Source organism: Thamnophis elegans, chromosome Z, assembly GCF_009769535.1.
Source record: "Thamnophis elegans isolate rThaEle1 chromosome Z, rThaEle1.pri, whole genome shotgun sequence".
Lineage (NCBI taxonomy): Eukaryota > Metazoa > Chordata > Lepidosauria > Squamata > Colubridae > Thamnophis > Thamnophis elegans.
Window position 1 is genome coordinate 7,515,050 of NC_045558.1, and position 26,314 is coordinate 7,541,363.

The window sequence follows — 26,314 nt, forward strand, 5'->3', positions numbered from 1 at the left end:
ACTGGCTGAGCTATACCAGACTAGACAACTCGGAGTGGCGCCTCCATCCGCGCCTCTTTCACCAATTATCTCAGAGGTTCGGTCATCCCCTGGTCGACCTGTTCACCACTCCAGAGAACGCTCAGCTCCCCTGATTTTTCACCAGACTCCAATGTCCCTGGTGGAAGGGGTCGATGCCCTCTGATCCCCCTGGCCTCCGGGGCTGCTCTATGCCTTCCCTCCACTGGTGCTCATTCCCAGACTGATCAGTAATATTCTGGAGGAGCAGGCAGAGGTTCTTGTGGTGACTCCATACTGGCCCCAACGGACTAGGTTTGCCGATCTGACATGCCTGTCCATCACACATCCCTGGAGGATTCCTCAGGAGTCGGTCTCAGCCAGGGAGCAGTTACGCATCCGGAGCCCCAGTGGCTCAAGCTAACCATATGGAACTTGAGAGGGACCTCCTGAAGAGAGCCAACTATTCTACCAAGGCGATCAACACCATCCAAGCCTCCAGATGAGCCTCCACCTCGCGGATCAATGATGTCACCTGGACCACCTTTGCTAGCTGGTGCACGGCACGCCATCTTCAACCAACAGCCGCTTCCCCCCCTCAACTCCTAGATTTTCTACTAGGAGGGCCTTGATAGGGGTCTAGCCGCTAACACCTTATGATGCCAAGTAGCAGCCCTGTCCATTGTGCTCTCCTATGGCAACCATCAACTACTCAGCAGGCACCCGGAAGTACGCAGCTTCCTACGTGGCGCCTCCAACCTGAGTCCCCAGGTTGTCCATCATTATCCTTCCTGGAATCTTGCCCTGTGTTCAGGGCGCTCAATCCCCCTCTCCTTTGAGCCATTATGTCATGTGTCCTTATGACACCTCTCTCTTAAAACTGCCTTCCTTGTTGCCATTATTTCAGCTCGCAGGATTTTGGAAATTGCAGCACTATCGGTCCGGGACCATTTGTGTACTATCCACCCAGACAGAGTTGTCCTCCGTCTCGATCCATCGTTTGTACCAAAAATTAATTCATATTTTCACCATGCCCAGGAGGTTGTCTTTCCAGATTTTTGTCCACACCCAAATCACTCGAGGGAGCATCGTTGGCACACTCTCAATGTTCGAAGGGCAGTCAAGAGGTACATCAGACACACGGCTCCCCTTCGTTGGTTGGAGGCCTTGTTTGTCACTTTTCAAACCGACCTCGTTGGGTCGAAAGGTCACCTTGTCCACCATTGGGAGATGGATCAAGGCTTGCATCTCCCTGACCTACGAACAGTAGGGCAGGCCCGTTCCTTATCGAGTGACGGCACATTCCACACGCAACGCAGCCACTCAGGCGTCGGTCGAGGAGATCTGCAAAGCGGCGATGTGGTGTCCCCATCGTTATTTCTCAGACACTACAAACTGGACAAATTTGCATCCGCAGATGTGGCCTTTGGCAGGAGAGTGCTGCAGGCTGTTGTTTCTGAGACTCATTAGGGTTGGGTTGTTACTCTGTTGTTCCCGCCCTTGGACATTTCTTTGCTTGGGTTTGTCCCTTGTTTGGACTCTCCAAGCAGCGCATGGGAAAATAACCATTGGCTTACCTAAAGTGTCCTTTTCCGTGGGCTGCAGGAGAGTCCAATCCCGTCCTGAAGTTATCTTCTTTCCATCGGAGTTGTTCTTTTCGTCTGGACGTTGTTTGGAAGGATGGAACATTGACATTGACTCGACATTGACTTACCTTTCGGGACCATGCCTTCATTAAAAAACTGAAGATACCGGGAGACTAGGAGGCGTGGTCAAGAATTTCAATCCAGTCCATTGGGCGGAAGGACAGAATTTAACCCTTGCTTGGACTCTCCTGCAGCACACGGAAAAGGATCCTTCAGGTAAGCCAATGGTCATTTGTGCCAGCAGGGAGCTGCACATTGTGTTCGTCCTGTCTCTTCCCCCCCCACCCCCTGCTGGCCCGCGGAGGGGAACTACAATGCTGTCGAAGAAATCCAGTTTTGACATCTATGGACTAGACAAACGTGCAAGATATTTTTCCTGCAGAGAACGAATAAGTGTGCAGGATGCAGCGGGAACATTACCACCCCAAAGGCTCATTTGGTCAGCTTTCGGATTTCTTTTCCTTGCAGAATCCTTTCCTCTACATCTTCACACCCATGTCCCCTTTAACAACTGAGAATTTTCTAGCATCTTCCAACCACGGCTGACTGTATGAAATCAATCCTTCTCGCTCTTATTTTGGTACAGCATTGTTCCAGTAGACTCTTAAGTCACTCATACACACTTACTGAGTACATTAAACCAGGATGGCCCACGCTCATTTATACAAGCCAAAAGGAATGAAGGTGCTAGCAGTGCATCTCCCTGATGTTCAGTGCAGTTGTATCCAAGAGGAAGCTGGAATGTTGTCTGTGCTGTTAAAATGGTTTTGGTTCTGTTTAGCTTATCTGAGGGTTTTGTCAGGCGCATTTTCCCCTCTTTCATTTTTTTCTTTTCCCTGCAGATTTTATAGATATGTCTGGAGCTCCTTTTCCTGAATTAATTGATTTAGTAAAAACAGCCCAAGTGCCTTCCTCTCCTTCTTTCACCTTATCAGATGTTTTGGAAGCTTCTGGCAGCTTATCCACATATAGTGAAACTCCTTCATATTTTGGTAAGCAGAGTTGGAAGCCGTTGGGCCTGAAAAGATAAAATTAGGATTTCTGGCATGTCCAAAATACAGCTAGTCCTTACAATCAAAGTTGGGACCAGAATTTCTATTGTTTAAGGCAGGGGTGTCCAAACTTGGGAACTTTAAAAAGATGGTTGTAAGAGTTGACTACCTAAAAAAAACAAAACCCATCTCCTTCAAGCTCAACTCCTAGGACTTTTGTGCATTTCTTAGCAATATAGAAGTGGTTTGTCATTACTTTTTCCTCGTATTTTCTTTCAAATCCCTAGTCTACCTTACCTTGCTGCTGTAGGATTTCTTGGTGCTCTCCTATCTAAATAGAAGCTACACATACTACTGCTAGTTTTTTTAGACTAGCCAAAGTTCGCCGCTGTCTGCCAAATTTTAGTATTTCAAGATAATTTTATTTAAAAAAATGTTTTTTTTTTGTAGCATCTTAAAAGACTTGAATTCTTCTCACCATAATTAACAAAAGGCAATATTGGATAGATTTAACTAAGCTTGCTTGTTTCTCCCCCTTCCCCACCTCGTAGAGCAGACATTATGTAAACAAGCACTGCGTATGAACAGCTTTATAAACGTTATTGAGAAGAGAGGGGGGGGGAGAAGAGAGAGAACCATTTGCCACACTTTTGTTTTTATAAGTTGAAAGATGGTGAGTGGGAGAGGAAGAAGGCCCTTGCTGATTATTAGAGGGACACCCATGGGGATGCTAAAACGTTTGTGCGATTCTGTGAAAAATGTCATCTTTTTTCAGTGCCATTGTAACTTCAAATGGTGACTAAATAGACTAGTCGTTCATTGTAAGTAGAGGACTACCTGTGCCACAAACATTTTTGTGTGTGTGTTTTTTAGATCAGGCCTCTCTTCCATTCTCAGAAGAATCGATATGTCTTCAAGCAGACGAGAGCCGTCATCCCGAATTCCTGGAGGGAAGGCCTCCCGTGTCTCCTCCGCCAGCCCTCCCTATGGACGTGACTCCGGAGGCACCATCTGGACTGGATGCTGACGCTCAGGGAACTGTCCAACCCCTAAGTGGGGTTGAGACCCCCATGCCACCCAAAACAGACAGCAGCAGTGACAAAAGTGCCCAGGAATTGATGGATGAAACCAAAGAGGCCTAGCTTTTCAGAGGACATGTTTCACCTTTGGGCTTTAAAGCGGCTATTGGCACCCGAAAGCCCTAGTTTTTAATGTGCTGCGGAAACATTTGATTGGTTTCTGAATCGCGGTAGAATTCAGCTTCCTTCAATCACACTATGGACTCTGGGGCCTGTATACCCATGTTAGTTCTGCTTAGTGGTAACACTAATGATCGGAGTTCAGAAACAGAATCCTTTTTTTTTTTTTTAAAGAGCTCTCTAGTTGCTGATACATTTGAAAAAAGGAAGGGCTCTGTGAACAATATCAGCTGCGCATTACCAGAGGGGGAATGTAGGAATTTGTGGGGGACTTTTGACTTTTTTTTTTTTTGAATTTTTTAAAAGAGGTGCCTTAAGCCTCTCTGGCTTAGTGTACCTGTTTTGCTCTATATTTGCTTCCCAAATCCCCCCCTCCCCCAAGAAAACTTGTACTTCAGCTCCCAGAATTCCTGAGCCATCTGGCTCAGCAATTTTGGGAGTTGAAGTCCACATGTTGTAAAGTTGCCATTAGTTGTCCACTCCTGCCTTACGGTAAGGCTTTTAGCCAAGTGCAGCTGATAAGGAATGCAGGGAAACTCCTTATAGTAGGTGTGGCTTTCCAGCTCCTGGAAACCGTGAGCCAGTTGGCTCAGGAATTCTGGGAGTTGCACATGCTGTATGATTGCCATAGTCAATCATCCCTCCCTTAAGGTAAGGCTTTTAGGCTTAGGGGAGGTTTTTTCTTTCTTTCTTTCTTTCTTTTTTGCAAATTTAATTGTTTCTGTTACCTGTGTCCTATCCCATTGACTTGAGATTATTTTATTTGAAAAGTCATAACTTAGAATTTTAATAGGAAGAATACGATCTTTTACTCTTAAAATCACACCTCACCCTTAATAAAAATCAACCCACTTAACCTTCTTTGACCCATTTGAGCCTCTGCCTTGCACCCAAGGCTTTCTGAAATGTGTGAGCAGAATGAAGACCCCAATGCAAGACTCCCAAAGAAGTCGTCATCTTTCCATGAACCCAGCAGATTCCACGAATGGGATGGTTTGGGTTTCAGGAAGAGATGTTTCCGCACGTAAAAGAATGCAATCTCATTATGTAGGTACATTGGACTTGGAATTTCCCCTAGCCTCCGTTTTATGTTTCGCCCCAGAAAGCTATAATCATTATTTGCTGCTGCAGAAAGTTTATATGCAACCCCATGAAAACTCTTTTGGAATGGTAGCTGAAGAATCAAAGGACACTATGTAGGGTTTTTAATTTCTGTTTTAAATTATGAGTTGTTGCTTCACGCTGTGCCAGAGGCTTGGTCTATTACTGTCAAGCTACCGTATGTCTTGGTGAGAGGTGTTAGTCCAATGGCACTAAATCAATAATACATAATTTGAGGTGCATGCTATACCAGGCCATCTTGCAATCAGTGGTGCTTAAAAGTGGAAGCATTATTTTCTGCTAATGTGGAAAGTGAGCAAGATTGCTTCTAATATGAATAATGGAGCAAATTGGTAACACTAAATCAAGTGTTTCTCAACCTCAGGCACTTTTAAGAAGCATGGACTTCTAATTCCCAGAATTCCGTAGCCAGCATAGACCGGGTGGAGTATTCTGGGAGTTGGAAGTCTCGTATCTTAAAAGTGGTTGAGGTTGAGAATCATTGACCTACACGCAGGAATGGGCTTTCAAGGATCATTTTCTTTTGGTTCTGAAATTGATTTAGTTATTTTTAAAGATTGCAAAAGTTTCCCATCTTTAAGAGAGATTTATTCTAACCTGAAGCCATTTTATTGTTGTTCTTTTAACTTGGTACACTGTCAGCTACTAAAGTCTTGCAATGATTTACAGTGGAATGTGTATTGTCTTATCTTGTGAAATCAGTCCTAAATCGGAAGTTCGACAATAGCAGGCCCATATAAAGGCCAACTGAACAAAATAAAGTACCATTCGCTTACACCGTGTCCCAGCAGGGACTCTTGACATTAAATTCCTACTTCAAAATCCCATCAACTGATTAACACCACAGATCGCTTGAAAAGATGAAGGAGCTTTAGGATAGGCACGTTAGCTGGGGATTTGGGGGAGTTAAAAAAATGTCTTAATCTATGTGAAGATTTACGGGAGTTGGTTCTTCAACTCTCCCGGCCTCCTACCATTTATGGCTTTTTAAATAAAGGAGCAATTATTGGCCAGAAACCAACTGGCAGCCATAACAGTGTTCCGTGTGAATAGGTTGAACGCTGTGAAGTCCATGCCAGCAAACCATCTGGACAATTACAAGCACCCTGCTGTGCTGGCTGAAGGATTCTGGGAGTTGAAGTCCACAGGACTTAAAAGTCGCCAAGGTTGAGAAACACTGTCCTATGCCCAGTGAATACTTTTAGTTATGCTGAAAGTTGAAAACATTTTCATACAGCAGGTCTTACACAGTCTGCTTTTTGAACAGTGAAACCAACTCTTTTAAAAGGAAACACCCACACAGCTTAAAATTTTAGCTAAAGGTTTTTATTATTATTACTTCTATACAATTTTGAAGTACATATTTGTTCTTTTGCCATTGGCAGGCCATCTGCAAATCTTTCGGAAATGGTTCCTTCTGGATGTAGAAAATAAAATTGAAATCTTGGCTGATTTTAAAAATAAAACAGAACAGAGTTAAAATTACTTTTGGTGGCGATACGGAGGGTATAAAATTTGAATTACAGATTTTTAAGGATTATACTCCCGGACAAGTTAACAGTTACCTTTAATCAATGAATTAACCTACTTCACTCAACTGCAATGTTGCACAGATATGGCAAACTACACTTCTGTACATAAAAGATGAAATTTACACAAAGTAAGAGGCTCAAGGTATGAAAGACCTGTGCAGGCGTCCTTTTGAACCAGATCTTCATTTAACAACTTGAGTTAGCTGGAGCACACGTGGCCAACCCAAACATGTCTTAACTCCAGCGCCACAGTCACACTGACAACCTTGCAATGTCTGTAAATAAATATGTGGTTACACCACACAATACAAACGGGGAAAAAAATACCTGAAAACAGCTGTGATTTCCCCTGCAAGAGTCAGTAGAAAAATTATTCTCTTCTGAAAAACACTCAGAATAGCTCAAAAGATATCCTAGTATTAGTCAATAAAACAACATCCTATATCATTTTTACTGTTTCGTATAATTCATGTCCAGCCCCAACAGGACTTTTAGGTCAAATGTGCAATCCTTGCTCCTCTCTACTTACATGGGAAGTGTACAAGCACCTCTTAGACTGCAAAAACAAAGCCAGAACAAAGTTTTATTCCTTATGCACCTACAGTTGGAATAAATCTTCACTAATGGGTGTAGTCTAAATCCAACACTCATCAGGAAGCAAAAAATAAAAAATGTTAATTTCAGAAGGAAAAGGAAAGAAAGGATCCAGATTCATCAGACTTTCTTAAAAAGGCATTTGTGCTTCTGTTTCAAATCAGAACTGCTATGCTAATGCTCCTGTTTCAATTAAAACAAAATTCAGTTTTTCTTGTTTAGCCACTGGGATGTTTCCTCCCACTTTCTGTAATAAATTAGACTCTTACAAATCAAATATGAAAGAACTGTCACATGGTGTTTTTTTTAAAGAGACAGTGCAAAATAAAAAGCCAAGATGGGCAGAGCTTGTGATACAGCTTACAACATCAAAAAAATACATACAAAACAATTCAAGGGAAACTTTTTTTTGCTATCACACAGGTCAATTTTTCTGCCAAATGTCAAATGTGATCCTATGGAACTGAACCAGGATGCTGCCTTCTAGCACAATGGAAAATATGCATTTTGAACTCTAAAGTTAAAGGTGCTGAATGAATTCATTGCAATGCTCACACATTGAACTGACCCTGTAATAACACAGCCTACTGATTCTTGAGTCAGCTATCAAAATGTTTGCCTAGAAAAATCACAGATGAAAGATAACAATCAGCAAGGACATTATTAGCCTCTCCAGTCTAGACTACAGAAACTGTTCAAGAAGAGTAATCTGTTGCGTGGTTAAGTAGAACTTATCTGGCATAGTGGTCAAAATTCACTACGTGGAATGTATTAGCAAAATACAGTACATGCAGGGTTGGTTTTTTTTTCCTAAAAAAAATAATAATCTAAAAATGAGTTAGCAGCAGGACTGAAAAATTTTTCATAGCAAGCGTGAGTGAATAAAGGATGATCATCTTGGAAATAAAGGGAGAAAGGGCACAGGTACCTGTACTGGGTCACCTGGTCGCTGTAGGCACCTTAACATGAACCTGTCAAGGGCTTCTTCTATCACTCTTGCTTGACACTTTACTACAGACAACTTTTGAGTTTCGTTATACCAATTTCCTCTATGTTACAGATTTATTAGTCACTTCAATTCAAGTAGATTCTGTCTGCGCTGAGTCATTAAAAGTGTCAGGTCTTAGCATTTAAGTGGGCTTCTAGAGTACTAAGCTGGATTCAGCACGGGAAGCTCAAATTAGTTAATAACCAGTTGGATTCCACCAGGTAGCTCACGTTGACTTCTGCCGGTAGTGAAGGGTCAAATCACCCCCACTTTTCCATATGAAATGCTTGACGGTTCGAAGGTCCATATTGGGATCCAAAACCTGTCACATAAAATAAGAATTCAGATTGAAACATATCCCAGGTGAAGAAGTACACTCTTGCAAATCTCTTCCAAGAGCTAATTTGCAAGCACCAGAGCCACGCTCAAAATAAGTACAGATAGTCCTTGATTTATGATCACAATTGAGCCCAAAATTTATGTTGCTAAGTAAAACATTTGTCCCATTTTACAACTTTTCTTGGCTACAGTCGCTAGGTGAATCATCGGTTAAGTTAATGACACGGTGGATAAGTGAATTTTGTTTCTCCACTGACTTTGCTTGTCAGAAGGTTACATGACCCCAGGAGTCAGTTGCCAAGTGACTGAATTTTGATCGTGTGACCGTGTGGATGCTGCAATGGTCATAAGTATGAAAATTGGCCATAAGCCACTTTTTTCAGTAGCACTAACTTTGAATGGTCACTAAATGAACTGTTGTAAGTCGAGGACTACCGGTAGCTCAGTTTATCTTGTGGACTAGAAGCATACATCTGAAACCTTATCCAGATCAGTTATATCAGATGGCTGGATTTGTTCCCTTCGCAATGAAACCCCTTTGAGAAGAAAGCAGTGCCATTTCAAGGCTTGCCTATTGCCCAAGAAAATTTTGCCCTTTAGAGAGGACTTTCTCCTTATCCACAGATTCTATAAAAAAATAAGCTTTCCAGAAGATACTAGACATTCAAAGTCATTTTCACCAGTAGTGGGATTCACTTACCTATCCTACCAGTTCGCAAATGTGAGTGTGCGCTATGTCAGTGCACCATCTTCTGCGCATGCACAGTGCTTGCACATTACGTCGGGGTGGGTGGGCGGAGTCTCTCGCAACCGCTGCTACCGGTTTGCCCAAACCAGGGGAAAACCAGCTGAATATCACCTCTGATATTCTCCCACTTAGTGGTTGAGACACTAAGGATTGAGCAACAGGTCTGAGGAGGAGCCTTGTTATTAAACGCAGTTTCTCAACTGTGGCCAGTTAAAGATGTGTGGATGTCAGCTCCAATTCATCTTAAAATGGCTAAAAACTAGATGAACTGATTTAATGGAGTATTTTTTTCATTCTCTGGGGTGAACCCTTTGGAGGCAGCTGTTGAATCAGCACTCAAACCTTATGAATATAATCATACTTTTGTCATGTATGTAATTGACAGAACCCCAGATGTATGGGATAATTTTTTAACATTTACATCAGTGTTTCCCGATTCTGGGAATTGAGATCCATACATCTTCAACTGTTCACAGCTGGGAAGCACTGATTTAGAATTTCCCTACTTGCATCCTGTTTCATGTTGCCTAATCAAAATGCAATTAAAATGCTATACCAGCCATCGAGAATATACAATATACATCCAACAGGAACAGGAAGTGCCTCACAGGAGCAAATAGAGGTAAATCCTAGAGAGGCAGGAAATGCATCACAGAACAATTGAGATGAATGCTGGAGAGGAATAAAGCTGCATACAAGGCAGACATAACACCTGTAACACATCCCATTCAGAGGTGGGTTGCTACCGGTTCGCACCAGTTCGGGCGAACCAGTAGTGGAAATTGGGACTGGATCACCGAACCGATAGGGACAGCAGGCTGGCCACGCCCCCGAACTGGTTCCCCGGTTGCTACTGCCATTGCCAGCTTGTTTTTTAGACATTTTTCATGTTCTGCGCATGTGCAAAACAATTTAGTCAACTGTGCATGAGTTCACAATGCGCAACTGGCGCATTGCATGTTCCAAGCGAACTGGCAACAAATCTGGCATCAACTCATCCCTGATCCTACCCCTTCTCTTTCTATGAGGAGCTCCGAGCTGCCTACCTGGTCTTGACACAAGAGTTCAATCTTCTCCTCTGCTAAGACAGCGATGTCTTCCTCTTTCTCTTGTTCCCCAGTCTTGTCGTTATTGGAAGAGCTTGTTGTTTGGGACTCATTGTCGAGGTTTATTATTTTTTCGTAAACGTGCTCCATCACCTTCCTAACTTGCAACATGTCACTGGCTGAGAGCCGATCCCTAGGGACAAAGTGGAAATTGGTGCTGAGCTGACAAGCTGGTTTTCTTACTCTAGGAAACATTTTTATGAATACTCCTCTGAATACTTACTTCTTTAATGTTTTTGCTCCGGAAGAGGAATGAGGTTGGAGGTAGAAAGGAATTTTATTAAATTTTGGCATGTTCTTCTGTAAAATAAAAACAAAAGCAGGAATCAGTCCATGTTCTTTCAATCTTATAAGAAGTAGACTTGTGTAGTTCTTATATAGGTAGTCCTCAACTTACAATAGTTCATTTAGTGGCTGGTTAAAGTTAAATGGCCCTGAAAAATGTGACATAGGATGACTGTTTTTCAGTTACGACCTTTGCAGTATCCCCATGATCATGTGATCAAAACTCAGATGCTTGGCTCATATTTATGACATTTGCAGTGTCCTGAGGTGACGTGATCCCCTTTTACGTCCTTCTGACAATTGAAGTCAGGAAGGAAGCCAGATTCACTTAACAATCAGGTTACTAACTTATCAGTTGCAGCGATTCACTTAACAAAACTGTGGCAAGAAAGGTCTTAAAATGGGGCAAAACGCACTTAACAAATGTCTCACTTAACAATGGAAAACATTTGGGCTCAATTGTGGTCGTAAGTCGAGCACTACCTGTATAATGGGATTTAGAACAAATCTGATACATACAATCCTTGACTTGCGACTGAATGCTTAAGTGACCATTCAAAGTGATGATGGGCCTACTTTTGGACTACTTGCAACCTGGATTCAAAGTTCCAATGCTTGTGACCCCAATCTCATGGTCACACAATCGAGCTTTACACCACAAAAAGTTTATAGCCCTGTGCAGCATCCCACAGGCACGTGACTTCATTTTATGAGGATTTTGCTGAAACCTGGCACTTCTGGCCCACAGCAAACCTTAGGTTCACTCTACCAGAGTTTTGCAAAATCAGACTGATCACATGACCAAGCTGTTTTATGACTGTCACGGCTTATGACTAACGAGCAGGCTCCATTATAGTTGTAAGTTAAGGACTATCTACATCTGATACAGATTTATCTGTGTTTAGCTAGCAACTAAATTTCAGCTTAGGCACAAGAATTAGGCTCTTTTTTCTTTTCAGGTCATAATATCTCCCTCAAATTCCAGCAACATCAAAATATTCTCTCAGGATTTTCAAGCATTTCTCTTGAGTGGGCATGAGAAAAAGTTAAAATAATGCTTAATAATTATTAATTTACAATAATTATAACTTCTAACTTGGATGTGATTATCTCAGTATCCATTTATAACAGAGTGAAGCAGTTTTAATACTCCTCAGTAATTTTAACTCCAGGGCGAATGGCAAAAATTTGTTGGCTGAAATGGCAAAATTGACCACTTAGATTAAAGAAAAGAACACAAGTACTTTTGTTTCCATGCAAAGACTGCTTTTCGTGCTTGAGGTGGAAAAGAATGAAACTCTTTGGGTTTTACCGATTAGACTGATAGATCTTTATAGAAATGGCTTATTCATATTATGATGAAAAAGCAAAAAGTTGTGGTTTTATGTTACTGCCTTATTTTACTGTAACAGACTCAGTCTGAGATGATTTTTTTTCTTTTTTCCCCCTTATCTTTCCTCACTTCTCTTTCCTCTTTTCCTCCCCACTACTTTTCTATTTACTTTGTATTCTAAAATACTTTATAACTCAATAAAAAACGTTAATAATTATGCTAACAGCAAGGATTTGTAAAAAAAATATAGCCGCAGAGAGATCAAAATATTTTTTCCAGCTTCATTATAGTGGCTCCTGACACACATGGTGATTAAAGTCCTCAGCAAGTAACATTTTCAGAAAGAAAATAAAGTTATTCCAGACCTTCCTGGTTTCTCGGCACACTTACGTCCACGGTGATGTCAATTACCCATTGTGGTACAGTTTCATTAAGGAGCATGGATTCAGTTTCACCACCAGAATCTCGGCATAGCAACCTGTATAGAAAGAGTTTGGAAAAGCGGTATGAGTTGCCACACTGAAGGATCAAAGGGAAAAATGTTAAAAATGTAAATATATAAGAAAACAGGTAACTATATTGTTACCTTTTACCCCAGCTAACCCACACAATCCAGAGGTGGGTTCCTACCAGTTCGCACCTATTCGGTAGAACCGGTTCGTCAAATCTACCGAACCGGTTAGAAGAGGTTCCACCAGTGGACCCGGAAAGCAGGCCACACCTACCGAAGAGGTTCCAAAATTTTTTGAAACTCACCACTGGTCCTTGGATATGATTATTCTACACTATAATGCTCCTATTTATAGAACTCAGTGCCTCTGTGAAAGGTAAGGATGACTACTGCGTTTGTGGTGCAATCAGAACATTGCGTGTGTTGAAGTTGTTTTAACGCAAACCAAAGATGCCTTTTAAGAAACAAGTTTACATCATATTCTTATGCATGCCAGTGCTGTGTGTGAGGTAATTTAAGGAGGTTCTGACAAGTGTCGTCGGCATCTTCATATCCGGTCACATGGGCGGAAAGCCACTCCCACAAAGGAGGCCACACCCACAGAGTAGGTTCGAACAATTTTTGAAACCCACCATTGACACAATCACTGTGTGAGGAAAAGTGGGATGTAAGTCCAACACGTGTATGTGTGTGTTGTGAACAGAGGAGACAGGGAGAGAAGGGGGAGGAGAGGGAGAGAGACGGAGAGAGAGAGAGGGAGGGGAAGAGGGAGAGAGGGGAAGAGGGAGAGAGAGGAAGAGGGAGAGAGAGGAAGAGAGGGATGCCAATATTATTTCTAGGGATTGCTTAGGGTCACATGACACTTTTTGGTAAAGCTCACTTTGTCACATGACTACAGGTAGTTCTTGATTTGCGACCACAATTGAGCCCAGAATTTATGTTGCCGAATGAGGCATCTATTAAGTGAGCTTTGCCCTATTTAGTGACCTTTCCTGCCACAGTTGTTAAGTGAATCTCTGCAGTGGTTAAATTAGTAACCCAGTTGGTGAAGTGAATCTGGCTTCCCCATTGACTCTGCTTGTCAGAAGGTTGCAAAAACAGGGTCAGGCAACCGTCATGATCCGATTACCAATTGGGGTATTGAGCATCTGAATATTGATCACATCTCCATGGGGATGCTGTGAACAACGGTCATAAGTCACTTTTTTCAGTCTGGTTATACCTTTGAATGGTCACTAAATGAATTTTGCTTAAGTCAAGGACTACCTGTATGTTATCTACTGAAGACAGGCCCTCTTCAATAGCTTTAACTCTACTGGTTTGATGAAAAAGTTCATCCCAACATGACCACCGACCCCCTCCAGCTTTCTTGACGGAGTTTCAGTACCTAAACAAAGTGCGTCCTCCAGCCTCCCCAAAAATAACTGGCGTGTGTGGTGGCACTTGGAAGTAGCCGTTTCCTTTTTGCAGCCTGTTCTCCTGTTCACCATTCACTGTCACCAGATGGGTAAATAAGGAAAAAGACACGTTGTTATTAAGACAATAACTGAATTCAAGACAAAAGCATGACCGGTTATAGCAACGAAATCTAGTTTATATGTATAATTAAAATATTAAATCTAAAGACGATTAGGGGATCGAAGGCTCAAATGTATGAAGAACGGATGCAGGAATTGGACAGGTCTACTTTGATGAAAAGTAGTGGTGATGATGGCAGTGTCAACCATCCCACTGCATCAGACTCCTAGGACATTTTGTTTTACCAAGAGCTTTACTGAAGATTCCTGTGGGTACAGAAGTAGAAAAGCCAGTTCTAACAATTTTGCACGAAAACAGCATAGGAAAATTTACCCTTTCTCCCCCTGGAACCCCCATTGTCCATCGTCCACCAATCATTTGCACCCTCTTTGTTTTGGGAACTGTCTGTCTACCTCACATTCCTCAGTAGCCAGGAGCGTCAAACTGGCAGCCTATGGGGCGGATGCGTCATGTACAGGCCACACCCACCCTACCTCTATGAATGGAAAAAACATCATGAAAAAGTCACGTTACAGCAATGTGATGCCACGCATTTGACACCCGTGCCTTAAGGTGTTGGGTCTGTCTCAGGCTTCTTATTTTATGGAAATAAATGTAGCATGCGTCATTCCGAGCACCAATGTCTTTTTGCTTTCTGGGAAGGAGATCCTCCCTTCTAGGACTTGAGACTACTTTCCATTTCATTTAAATTGGTAAATACTATAGGAATGCACCATTCCGATTTTTAGTAGAATAGGAGATATCCTAGCCTACTAAAAATTAGTAGGATAATTATAGATAAATATAACCTATGCTTATCCATATCCAACTTCTCCATTCAGTCACATCTGACTCTTGGTCCATAGAATCACCAAGAGTCGGACATGACCGAATGGAGAACATCATCATCATCCCCTACCCAAACAAAAGCTCTTTGAGGATCCTCCACGAATAAAAGCAGGAACGGGTCCAGAGAACAACAAGTTGAAGAACACTACTTTAGATCAGGGGTCCCCGAATCTGTAACCAGTCCTCATCCCATTATGAACTTGTCCACGTAAGTGAGCAAAGCTTTACCTGCACATGTACGGGATCTAGATAGCATGCAAAACCATGCCCCTCCCTCAGTCCGTCAGGTCCCCAATCAGGGACCGGTTTGTTTTGTTGTTTGTTTGTTGCATTTATATGCCGCCCTTCTCCCAAAGGACTCAGGGCAGCGTACAACATAAAAAAAACACATATTACAAAAATTAAAAGGGAAATTAAATAAAGTATCCCAAAAAAATCCCCAATTAATATTAACAATAAAAATTTAAAAATTAGATTAAAATTAACAATTAAATTAATCATTTATTTTATTCTGTTAAGGCCAGGCTGGCTTGCTGGAAAAGCCAACTTTTTAGGGCACGTTGGAAGGACTGGAGGTTGGGGATTATGCGAAGCTCCGGGGGCAGCTCATTCCTGAGGGAAGGCTCTCCCCCTGGGGGTCGCTAGCCGACACTGTCTGGCCGACGGCACCCTGAGGAGGCCAACTCTGTGGGATCACACTGGAAGGTGGGAGGCTACTGGTGGCAGTAGGTGGTCTCGCAGGTACCCTGGGGCCTAAGCCATGGAGCGCTTTAAAGGTCATAATTAGTACCTTGAATCGCACCCGGAAGACAACCAGCAACCAGTGCAGGCCGCCTAAAAGGGGTGTAACATGGGAACACCTAGGTACCCCCATGATAACCTGCGCAGCCGCATTCTGGACCAGCTGAAGCCTCCGGGTGCTCTTCAAGGGCAGCCCCATGTAGAGAGCGTTGCAGTAGTCCAGGCGAGAAAGGACGAGGGCATGAGTGACTGTGTACAGAGCATCCCGATCCAGAAAGGGGCGCAACTGACGTATGAGGCGAACCTGGTAGAAGGCCCCCCTGGTCACGGCCATCAGGTGTTCTTCTAAAATAAGCCGCGTATCCAGGAGGACTCCCAGATTGCGGGCCCTCTCTGAGGGGGCTAAAATTTCTCCCTCTATCATCAAAGATGGAACAAGATACACAAATCGGGATTACGGGAACCACAGCCACTCAGTCTTGGAGGGATTGAGTTTGAGCCTGTTCCTTCCCATCCAGATCTGCACAGCCTCCAGGCATTGGGACATCACATCAAGGGCATTGTTTGGGTGGTTTGGGGTAGAGATGAAAAGTTGGGTATTATCAGCATATTGATGATACCGTACCCCAAAACCACGGATGATCTAGCCCAGTAGTTTCATATATATGTTGAACAGGAGGGGTGAGAGAATTGACCCCAGGGGAACCCACAAGTGATGCACCTCAGGGGGATCTCTGTCCTCCAGTCAACACGAACTGTGACCGATCCGACAGGTAGGAGGAGAACCACCGTAAAACTGTGCCCCCCACTCCCACCCACCCCCCGAGTCGTCGAGTAGGATACCATGGTTGATGGTATCAAAAGCCGCCAAGAGGTCTAATATGACCAGGACAGAGGAGCAGCCCATCCTGGGCCTGCCAGAGATCATCAACCAACGTGACTAATGCCGTCTCTGTGCTGTACCCAGGCCTGAAACCCAACTGAAACGGATCCAGGTAGGCAGCTTCATCCAGGTACTGGGGAAGCTGACGTGCTATCGCACTCTCGACAACCTTCGCTACAAAGCGAAGTTTGGAGACCGGACAATAGTTGGCTAAAGAAGCTGGGTCCAGGGAAGGCTTCTTAAGGAGGGGCCTCACCACCGCCTCCTTCAAGGTGGTGGGAAAGAACCTCTCTCTCTCAATGAAGTGTGGGTAATCGCCTGGAGCCAGTCTCGTGTCACCGCCCGGGAAGCCGTAACTAATCAAGAGGGACACGGGTCCAGCACACCAGTGGCAGCACTGAGTCTTCCCATAATCCTGTCCATGCCCTGGAGAGTCACAGGGTCAAACTCATCCCAGATAGTCTCCACAAGATTTATCCCCGTCGACTCGCCCGAATCTATCCAGTCAGAGTCCAAGCCTGTCTGGATCTGAGCAATTTTATCCTGCAGATACGGAACAAATTCTTCAGCCCTACCCTGCAAGGGGTCTTTCCCAGTTCCTTGGTTAAGTAAGGAGCGGATCACCCTAAACAGGGTGGCTGGGCAATTATCTGCGGACACGATAAGAGTGGAAAAATGTTGCCGTTTTGCCGCTTTTATTGCCACTAAGTAGGATTTAATATGAATTCTTGCTAGTGTTCGATCAGATTCGGACCGGCTGGCCCTCCAACTACTCTCTAGGCGTATTTTCCAGTGTTTCAACTCCCAGAGCTCCTCGGTAAACCAGGGAGCTACCCGGGATCGACACCGGGTCAGAGGCGGCAACAACACACCGTGATCCAAGGCCCCAGTAGCCTATCCCAGGCTTCCACTAGGGCTTCAGTCGAGCTGTGAGCAAGGGATTCAGGAAAAGTCCCAAGCTTCATCAGGAACCTTTCAGGGTCCATCAGGCGTTTGGGGCGGAACCATCTAGTCGGTTCCGCCTCCCTGCAGCAAGGGGTAGCAGTATGGAAGTCAAGCCTGATGAGGAAATGATCAGACCATGACAAGGGTTGGATAGAAATATCCCCTAAATCTAGATCATTCATCCACTGCCCAGAGACCAAAATCGGGTCGAGCGTGTATCCCCGTTATGGGTGGGGTCTTGAATTAACTGAATTAGGTCCATAGCTGTCATGGAAGCCATGAACTCCCAAGCTGACTCGGATGGAAGGTAGATTAAAATCCCCCAGGATCATAAGCCTGGGGAAATCAACCGCCAATCTGGCTAACATATCCAGCAGTGCCAATGAAACATAGCAGGGAGACAGGTATGTAACAAAAAGGCCCACCTGAACTCCAAGGCCTCATTTCGCAAAAAGTGACTCACACTCGCCTATATGAGGCACAGTGACCTCCTGAGGTCTGAGACTTTCCCTAATAACCACCGCCACCCCTCCGCCCCCACCCTGTGCTCTCAGCAGGTAAAACGCCCGGAAGCCTGGTGGGCATAATTCACTAAGGGGAACACCCCTCTCATGGTCCAACCAGGTCTCCGTAATGCACGCCAGGTCTGCTCTACCCTCTTGTATGTGATCGTAAATGAGGAGCGTCTTATATACCATGGACCTGGCGTTAAGCGACATCAGTTGGAGACCAGGGTCCTGTAATCCCGAGCACCCGGGGGTGTGAGAAGGGCAATGATGGTCGGAACATGCGATTGCTCTTAAACAGCGAACCTGCATCCCCCCAACATAATTTGGCCCTCGGCCCCCACCATATCTGCCTCTCCCACAAACAGTAGAGATGGTGAACCCCACAATGGAGTGGCTTAAACTGGTCCCTAGTGCCCAAAAGATTGGGGATTGCTGCCTTAAGATGACGCTGTCCCATATTTGTTCAAATTAAAAAAACATTTTACCTATCTCAGGAATATGTATATATGTATGTATGTATATATCCATGTTTTTAGGTATGTCCCGTGTTTTCCCCAAAATAAGACAGGGTCTTATTTTCTTTTGACCCCTGAAATAAGTGCTTGGCCTTATTTTCAGGGAGATCTTATTATTTTTGAGGTGCAGGAGGCAGTGAGCATGGTCACCTCATGGCTGCTGGTGTGTTGCAATATTTATGTGGAGGGATTATTTTCAGGGGAGGGCTTATTTTAGCGCATGTGCTCAAAAGCCCGATTGGGTTTATTATCCGGGGAGGGTTTATATTCGAGAAAACAGGGTATGTATGTATGAAATTTATATACCGTCCATCTTGCCATCACTTTGGGAAGTAAAGGCACTGATCTGCATGGGTTATTCTATAAAATGCTTTCTGTAAACACAAGAGGGAGTTACCAAATACCAACTTGAAATACAGACCAGAAATGTGTCAGTCCCTCAGAGGGAAAGAAAGGGATGCTCACCATGATTCATCTCATTTTCTTCTTCATCCATAGGATTGATGTGGGTCCTAGGCCAGTATTCTAACAGAGCCTGCAGCAGAAGCCCCCCAAGGTTCACTGTGTATTGCAATACAAAGGAAATAAAAAAGCATGACTAATTATAAACAATTCAGGGTGGTACTGCTATTAGTCACAGATGCTTGAATAACAGTGTGCAGTGTTTGTTGAAGGGCGCAATCCGCCCCAGTTATATCAACTTCTGGGATTTTTCAAAAGCAGACTTGCTGTCCCACAGAATACGGGTAGTCCTTGACTTACGACCACAACTGAGTGCAACATTTCTCTTGCCGAGGCATTGGTTAAGTGAGCTTTGCCCTGTTTTACGACATTTCTTGCCAATGTTCTTAAGTGAATCACTCCAGTTGTTCAGTTAGTCACAGGGTTGTTAAGTGAATCTAGCTTCCCCATAGATTTCGCTTGTCAGAAGATCGCAAAAGGAGATCACATGATCCCAGGGCACTGTGACCGTCAAAAATATGAACCAGTTGACAAATGCCTGAATTCTGATCACGTGATCATGGGGATGCTGTAATGGATGTAATTGTGAAAAACGGTCTTGTACTTTTTTCAGTGCGTTTGTAAGTTTGAACGGTCACTAAGTGAACTATTGTAAATTGAAAACTACAACATTCAGTTCCTTGACATCTCCAAGCCTTCGCTGGCATCTGAAGTAGTTTTATCACCTAAGCCTTAATTCTATCCTTATTACAAAGGTAAAAAGTTTAGAAGAGGCTTTCAACAATGGCTGAAACCCTAAGTCTACAAAACTGAACTGTTTAAAAGTTTGGAATATTGTTTCCCAATTATTTCAAAAAAATGTCCATCAGGTTTGTTCCATTTCAGTGACAGAGTCCTGAAAATTGAATGAGTTGTATACCACTTGACCAATTCCAGTCTAATCAGCCAACACAAACAAGAAGTTAAAATTCAAAAAATTGATATTAAGACAACGCACTCACGTTTTGGATCAGATCCATCTGGACTGCTAAACCCAGCATCTTTGGCTGAGACCCAAGCTGCAAAGCAGTCACTTTCATCTAAGGTGATTGTTAACATCTGAAGGAAGGAAGGAAGGGGAAAAAAAGAAAGAAAGAAAGAGAAGGAGGGAAGGAAGGAAGGAAGGAAGGAAAGGAAGGAAGAAAGAAAAGGCCATTAAGTGGGACTGTTTTATCGGCATTCCAACACAGAAAACCCTGATAAAGACATCTGATTTGACAGCAATTATAAGCAAAAAACAATGTAATTTATTCATTACATTATAGATCTATTTTAGCCTGAATAGGATACAGAATAAAATTGTGTTCATTGCTATATTTCCTTTTTAGTTTTCATTAAAGTTGAAAAAAATGTGCACAAATTAATACACCAAAGAGGGAAAAGTATTTCTTGAATTAAAATTACTATACTGGCTACAAAATCGAAGTATATATAAGTGGCTTTTCTTGTTCTGATAACACATGACATTGTAAAAACAACAACAGGGTTTTTTAGATCTAGGAAATGAAGGGTTTTTAAAAATCTGTTTTACTTCATGTTCCATATAATGCTCCGTCGTATGTTTTGAGTTTAAAAAATTACCAATGCAGATATCAGGGGTCTGAAACAAAGAGATGATGCTATACCCGTGATGGGGAACCTGTGGCACACAGAGTCCTTTCTCTGGGCACGTGAGCCGTTGCACCAGCTCAGCTCCATCACACATGTGTGCACGTCTCTTGCCGGTCAGCTGGTTTTCAGGTCTCTGCCGCACATGTGCGGGCGGCAGGGCTCATGCAGGAGATGCAAATGCATGCACAGGGGGCAGTCATGTGCACATGCATGGGGGGGCACATGCAGGGAGTCGCGCGTGCTTGCACAGGGGGTAGGGGTGCGCGGGGGCAGGGCGTTGCATTATGGGTGTGTGTGTGCATGCGCACACACTTTCGGCACTTGGCAACAAAAAGGTTAGCCATCACTGACCTATACTCATTCTTATTCAGGCCACTTGTTGGGTTACCAAACATTATTTTCAATCTCTTGGCACATTGTCTGAACAAAAAAGGGGAAGGGGAGCCATGAGCTCCCACCGAGCTCTATAGAAACTGAATAGTATAATTGAACAGCAAGTCAGCATAAATCATCTCATCTGAAATGGTTACTATTGTTAAAAATGTGCCTTACCCCAGTTTTTAAGTCCACTGAAAACCAGTTTGGTACATACACCATTTTGAATCTTTTCTTAATTTCTTCTTCAAAATCCGTTTTTTCCAAGATCTTCTACTTTACATGCCTAAATATGAGAAAGCCAAAGAAACCTTGCAGGCTACCATATACATGTTATCTAGCATAGTATAAATATATAGTACAATATATATACTATAGTAATTTATATACTAATATAAAAATTAATTTCCTCCCATCGGAGCAGTTGACTTGGTTGGCTAATTTTCTATTTAATCCACCAAAATGTTTCACAAAACTGAAAGGCGCTCTTAGGACAGCTCACTGTAAATCAGAGGTGTTCAACTTTAGCAACTTTAAGATGGGTGGACTTCATCCATCTTGAAGCGTAAACTTCCAAAATTCTCCAACCAGTATGATGTAAATAAAAAAAATGCCTTACCGGGGGTCTTTCTCAAAAAAAATGTTATAGTCAATGGCTGGATAAGTTGTTATAAGTATTGGCCACAAAAGCAACTGCAAAGTTACATTTTTTAGAATAAACATATAACAATACCTTTTAGTGACAGATATTTTCCTGGGGTCCAAGATCACTGCAGATGGGGACTGCAGCCAATAAATTAAAAGACTCTTGCTCCTAGGGAAGAAAGCTATGGCAAATCTAGACAGGATACTAAAAAGCAGAGACATCACCCTGCCAACCAAAGTGCGTACAGTCAAGGCGATGGTTTTCCCAGTTGCAATGGATGGCTGTAGAAGTTGGAGCATAAGGAAGGCTGAGCGCCAAAGAATGGAGGCCTTTGAACTCTGGTGCTGGAGAAGACTCCTGCCTTAGACTGCAAGGCCATCCAACCGGTCAGTCCTAGAGGAAATCAACCCTGACTGCTCTTTAGAAGGCCAGATTCTGAAGGTGAAACTCAAATACTTTGGCCACCTAATAAGGAGGAAGGAATCCCTGGAGAAGAGCCTTATGCTAAGAAAGACTGAGGGCAAAAGAAGAAGGGGATGAGAGAAAACGAGGTGGCTGGATGGAGTCTCCGAAGCAGTAGGCATGAGCTTAAATAGACTCCAGAGGATGGTAGAGGACAGGAAGGCCTGGAGGAACACTGTCCATGGGTTCACGATGGGTTGGACATGACTTAGCAACTAACAACAAATACCTTTTAGGCAAAGGAATAATGTTTAGATCTGGAAATGGCTCTTAAGAAACAGTCAGAAATGACAAGCAGCAAGTTTGGTAATTTAAAATATATGAGTGCTATAGGAATTCAAGCCTCCTTTAGACAGATACTGCCAACTGGTTTATGTTTTAAAGAAGAGGTGGTGAACTATGGGCCCCTTTATGACCTGTACATTTCAACTACCAGAATTCTTGAGTCAGCATGCTCAGGAGTTGAATTCCACAAGTCATAAAGCGGCCATAGTTCCCCACCCCTGTTCTAAAGGATTAAAAGGGCAAGGAACAAGGAAAGAAGGAGGTTTTTAAATGCCCAAATCACATACTTTTAAACAACTAGTTCCACTTACCTTCAATACATCCCAATATGCCACATTGTTGTTTGTGTCTTTGGTTAGTATATGTCGCTTGTCGTTGAGAATGTGGCACTGAATGATACTCGCACCCCCTAGGAAAGGGGCCGCAAAAGTAAATCATGTAATCCATGCCAATTTTACATTCAGAAAAAATACATAAAATATGGCATTTTTCCAGTAAGAAAAACTCAAGAGCCTAAATTACATTTTTTTCCATCTTACTCTCCCTGTAATGTTCTGATACCACAGAAAGAAGGAATAGTGGGGTTGCTTCAAAAGTTTTGGTTTTCAACATTTGGTATGTTACATGAGCTGAAGTGTCACAGTGGTTAGAGCGCAGTACTGCAGGCAACTTCTGCTGACTGCCGACTGCTTGCAATTTGGCAGTTTGAGTCTCATCAGGCTCAAGGTTGACTCAACCTTCCATCCTTCCAAGATAGGTAAAATGGGGACCCAGATTGTTGGGGGCAATAGGCTGACTCTGTAAACCGCTTAGAGAGGACCGTAAAGCACTGTGAAGCGGTATATAAGTGCTATTGATATTGCTACAGAGTCAAGACCTTTGACTCTATGTAACATTTGACTCTACGTAACATGACTTTTTCCATTTAAAAAGGAAAATAGTATATTTATTTACCGTATTTTTCATATAAGATGCACCAAGATTTTGAAGAGACAAATAAAAATTATTTGAGTTTCAAATAATACTGATTTCATTGTTGTCTTAGGTGACATCTGTGAAAAAAATTCAGGTGCTCAGGCATGAAAATGTGCCGCTCAAACACTATACTTTTCTGCTCACACTGAAAAAAAAATTAGAGGGAACATTGGATATGGGCATGGAATAGAGGGAAGAAAGGCCCTTCAATGGCTCCCTGTCAGACAAATGCTTCAACATCTATAAATGCCCAGGCAATGCTGGGTTATCAGCTAGCAGTATATAAATTTTTTTAAAAAAAGTTTATGTATCATTTTGGATACTGTAATGTCCTGGAGTTCAGCAATTGTTAAGTAAACAGCTTAGCCCAAAGGGAAAGAAGGACTAAGAAAGTACCCCAATATTGCCTCATCTTAACTCTCTAATTAGGAATCCTTGTATTCAACCAAATAACATCTAATTGATGATTTCCTGTATTTTCTTTGAAACCAGCCAACAAAATGTACAAATATGATTAAGTAAGGATGATTTTAGAAAATAGTTTGAATTGCTAAAGATCTGCAGGTTAGGGTACAAATTCCACAAAACAAGAACAACCTCCTAAAGCCATTCATAATAAACACCAGGATCTCTTACAAAGTTGGAATGATGGGTCTAATCATCAAGTAGAAACCTATCAACCCTAAAAGTCCCAATATAGATCAAACAAAGGATGGCATCTTAAGATAATACTCTCAACTCCTCCAGATTTTATACATTATTCCTAGAGGACCATCATCCATCTTGGATGGGGATAAATATTTGGTATGGGCTGTAAGAGAATGTAAGACACTATGCTTAGATTGCCACATGCAACTTTAAATGGACAACTTCAGTTCAATTTACATGAAACAGTCACTTTAGCAAGTCACTCTGCTGGAACATGAACAAGCTTAAGCACTACTGGCATTTCATTGTATAGTTATGTTCAGTTTTTCCTTTCAATCAAGGCTGGATGACTTTCTCTGCAATTCCTTGCACTCAACTACTCTTCTGGCATTTTGGAAATTATAATAATAATGATACGAGACATAAGGGAAGCTCTTGTCATTTTTTTAGGAATATTCTGCAATAAGACCTTAGACAGCCCAAAATATAAACAGGTATTAGTCTGTACTTTCTATAGCTATCTAACTTTACTTACATAACCTGAAATGGATACTGGGCTTTTTTCCATAAATAATGTACTTTTAAAATGGAAAGGTCATCTTTCAGGCATGAAGATTACAATAATGGAAGCAATGAGTATTGCTCATTGCAATAACTAGAATAACTGCTGCCATCTCCTCCTCCTCCAACAGCACCATCACATTTGCTGCCCAGCGCTGCGGCTCAGGTGAAGCTGCCAAAGCTCCCGCTGGCGCCCCCGCCCGTGGCAGCGGCGGCGGCTCCCCCTCTGCTTGGAGCACCTGAGCTGGGCACTGCGTTACCCCTGCCCCCTCCTCCTCCACCGTGTTTTTGAGGAGTCATCAGGCCTTTTTTCCCTGCTCCCGCCCCTCCGCCGCCTTCCTACTGGCTCCCGTGGCCTCAAGGCTCCTCAAAAGCACCGCGGGGGCACCGGCGGGAGCTTTGGCGGCTTCACCTCAGCTGCAGCGCCGGGCAGCAAATCCGGCGGTGCTGTTAGAGGAGGAGGAGGCAGCAGCAGTTAGTCCAGTGGTGGCGGGGGCTTTGGGGCTTCACAACTACCGTCAGTCACCCCGTGCTCATCAAAACAAGTCCAGGGCCAGTTGGCCAGTTCTAGCCGCCTGCAAAGGACCTCCTCCCCAGCTTCCTGAGCCTGTGGAAATAGAAATCACTGCGTGGCAGTTGAAAAGTGCTGCGTGGTTTTTTCTTGCCATGTGCGCGGCCGCGCAGCCGCGCACCTTAGAGGGAACAGTGCCCATATCCCTGCCCTCTCCCTTCCCTCTCCCTGCTGGAACACACAGACACACACCCTAGGGTCAGTGGTGGGTTCTGGCCGGTATGCCCCGGCACGGGCGTACCGGTGTCTGCTGGGAGTAGCAGGCACCGTTCCGGTACAGTACTTCAGAGGGCCCACCTGCGTTCCTTACCTGGATTTGACCCACCCAGGCCATTTGCACACACAGCGTACGGCGCCTGCGCAACGCTCCGCCGAGCAGCTGGAGCATTACATGAGATGGGTGCGCATGTGAGCGCAGCGCACATGCACGTGGACACCCGGCCCCGTCGCAGCACATCGGTTGCAACAGGATCCAGAACCCACCACTGCCCAGGAGTGTCTTATCCCCCCCAGTATTTGTTTCCAGAGGGTAAGTCATCTGTGTACCAAGTGTGGTTGAAATTGCTTGAGATGCTCCAGAGTTATGCTGGAACATACATATAGCCTCACCTTTGATAACTTGATCCGGTTGTGTACATAGGGGTGTGATTGGGTTAGAACAGTCATTGTCATAATCACCTGATGCTCTAAAGTTATGAATTCCTTTCAAATTCTGAAAAAGAAAGTGAAAAGAGAGGATAAGCCAAGGCAGTATCCTTTAAGTAAATGATCCAGTAGGAGCATATATTTATATATTTTTCCATTCCTACAAGGAATTGGCAGAGATATCAATTTACAACACTTCATTTAGTGACAGTCTGAAGTACACCAGCACTGAAAAAGGGACTTCATGATTGTTTCTCACAATTACAACCATTGCAGCCGTCTCCATAGTCACATGATCAAAATTCAGATGCTTAGCAACTGACTCATATTTATGACAGGATCTGATCCCCTTTTGTGACTTTTAGACAAGGAAAATCAATGGAGAAGGCAAATTCCCTTAACTTCTTACAACTTTACAACTGGACCTGGGTACTTGAGAGACCGCCTGCTGTCAATTACCTCCCAAAGACCCATTAGATCGCACAGGGTCGGCCTCCTCCGGGTTCCATCCACCAGCCAATGCCATCTGGCTACGACCCGGGGGAGGGCCTTCTCTGTTGCAGCTCCGGCCCTTTGGAACGAACTCCCCGCGGAGATTCGGACCCTCACCTCTCTCCCTGCTTTCCGAAAAGCCGTTAAACCTGGCTGTGTCGGCAGGCCTGGGGTTGATGAGCTCCCTTCCCCTCTTGACAGGTGTGGTTGTTGGTCATTTTAAATGTCTATTTTGTACTTGTATGTTTCC

The 26,314-nt window shown here is 43.5% G+C and overlaps 2 protein-coding genes across 3 annotated transcripts in view; one reads left to right on the forward strand and one right to left on the reverse strand.

Annotated features, from left to right (window-relative positions):
* Nucleotides 1-7,161, forward strand: part of GORASP1 (golgi reassembly stacking protein 1) — a 30,132-nt gene extending 22,971 nt beyond the window's left edge. Inside the window, exons 8-9 of one of the 2 annotated variants that reach the window (XM_032237615.1) lie at nucleotides 2,486-2,635; nucleotides 3,509-7,161. In XM_032237615.1, coding sequence (XP_032093506.1) covers nucleotides 2,486-2,635; nucleotides 3,509-3,777 — 419 coding nt within the window. In that variant the 3' untranslated portion in view covers nucleotides 3,778-7,161. The remainder of the gene's footprint in view (nucleotides 1-2,485; nucleotides 2,636-3,508) is intronic. The other variant, XM_032237616.1, reaches the window with a different exon arrangement.
* The window catches only part of WDR48 (WD repeat domain 48), a 38,627-nt gene continuing 18,573 nt past the window's right edge, over nucleotides 6,261-26,314 (reverse strand). Inside the window, 11 exon segments of the mRNA XM_032237613.1 lie at nucleotides 6,261-8,392; nucleotides 10,204-10,396; nucleotides 10,487-10,563; nucleotides 12,272-12,359; nucleotides 13,720-13,825; nucleotides 18,758-18,853; nucleotides 19,756-19,852; nucleotides 20,957-21,040; nucleotides 21,042-21,065; nucleotides 22,484-22,581; nucleotides 25,537-25,639. Coding sequence (XP_032093504.1) covers nucleotides 8,297-8,392; nucleotides 10,204-10,396; nucleotides 10,487-10,563; nucleotides 12,272-12,359; nucleotides 13,720-13,825; nucleotides 18,758-18,853; nucleotides 19,756-19,852; nucleotides 20,957-21,040; nucleotides 21,042-21,065; nucleotides 22,484-22,581; nucleotides 25,537-25,639 — 1,062 coding nt within the window. The 3' untranslated portion in view covers nucleotides 6,261-8,296.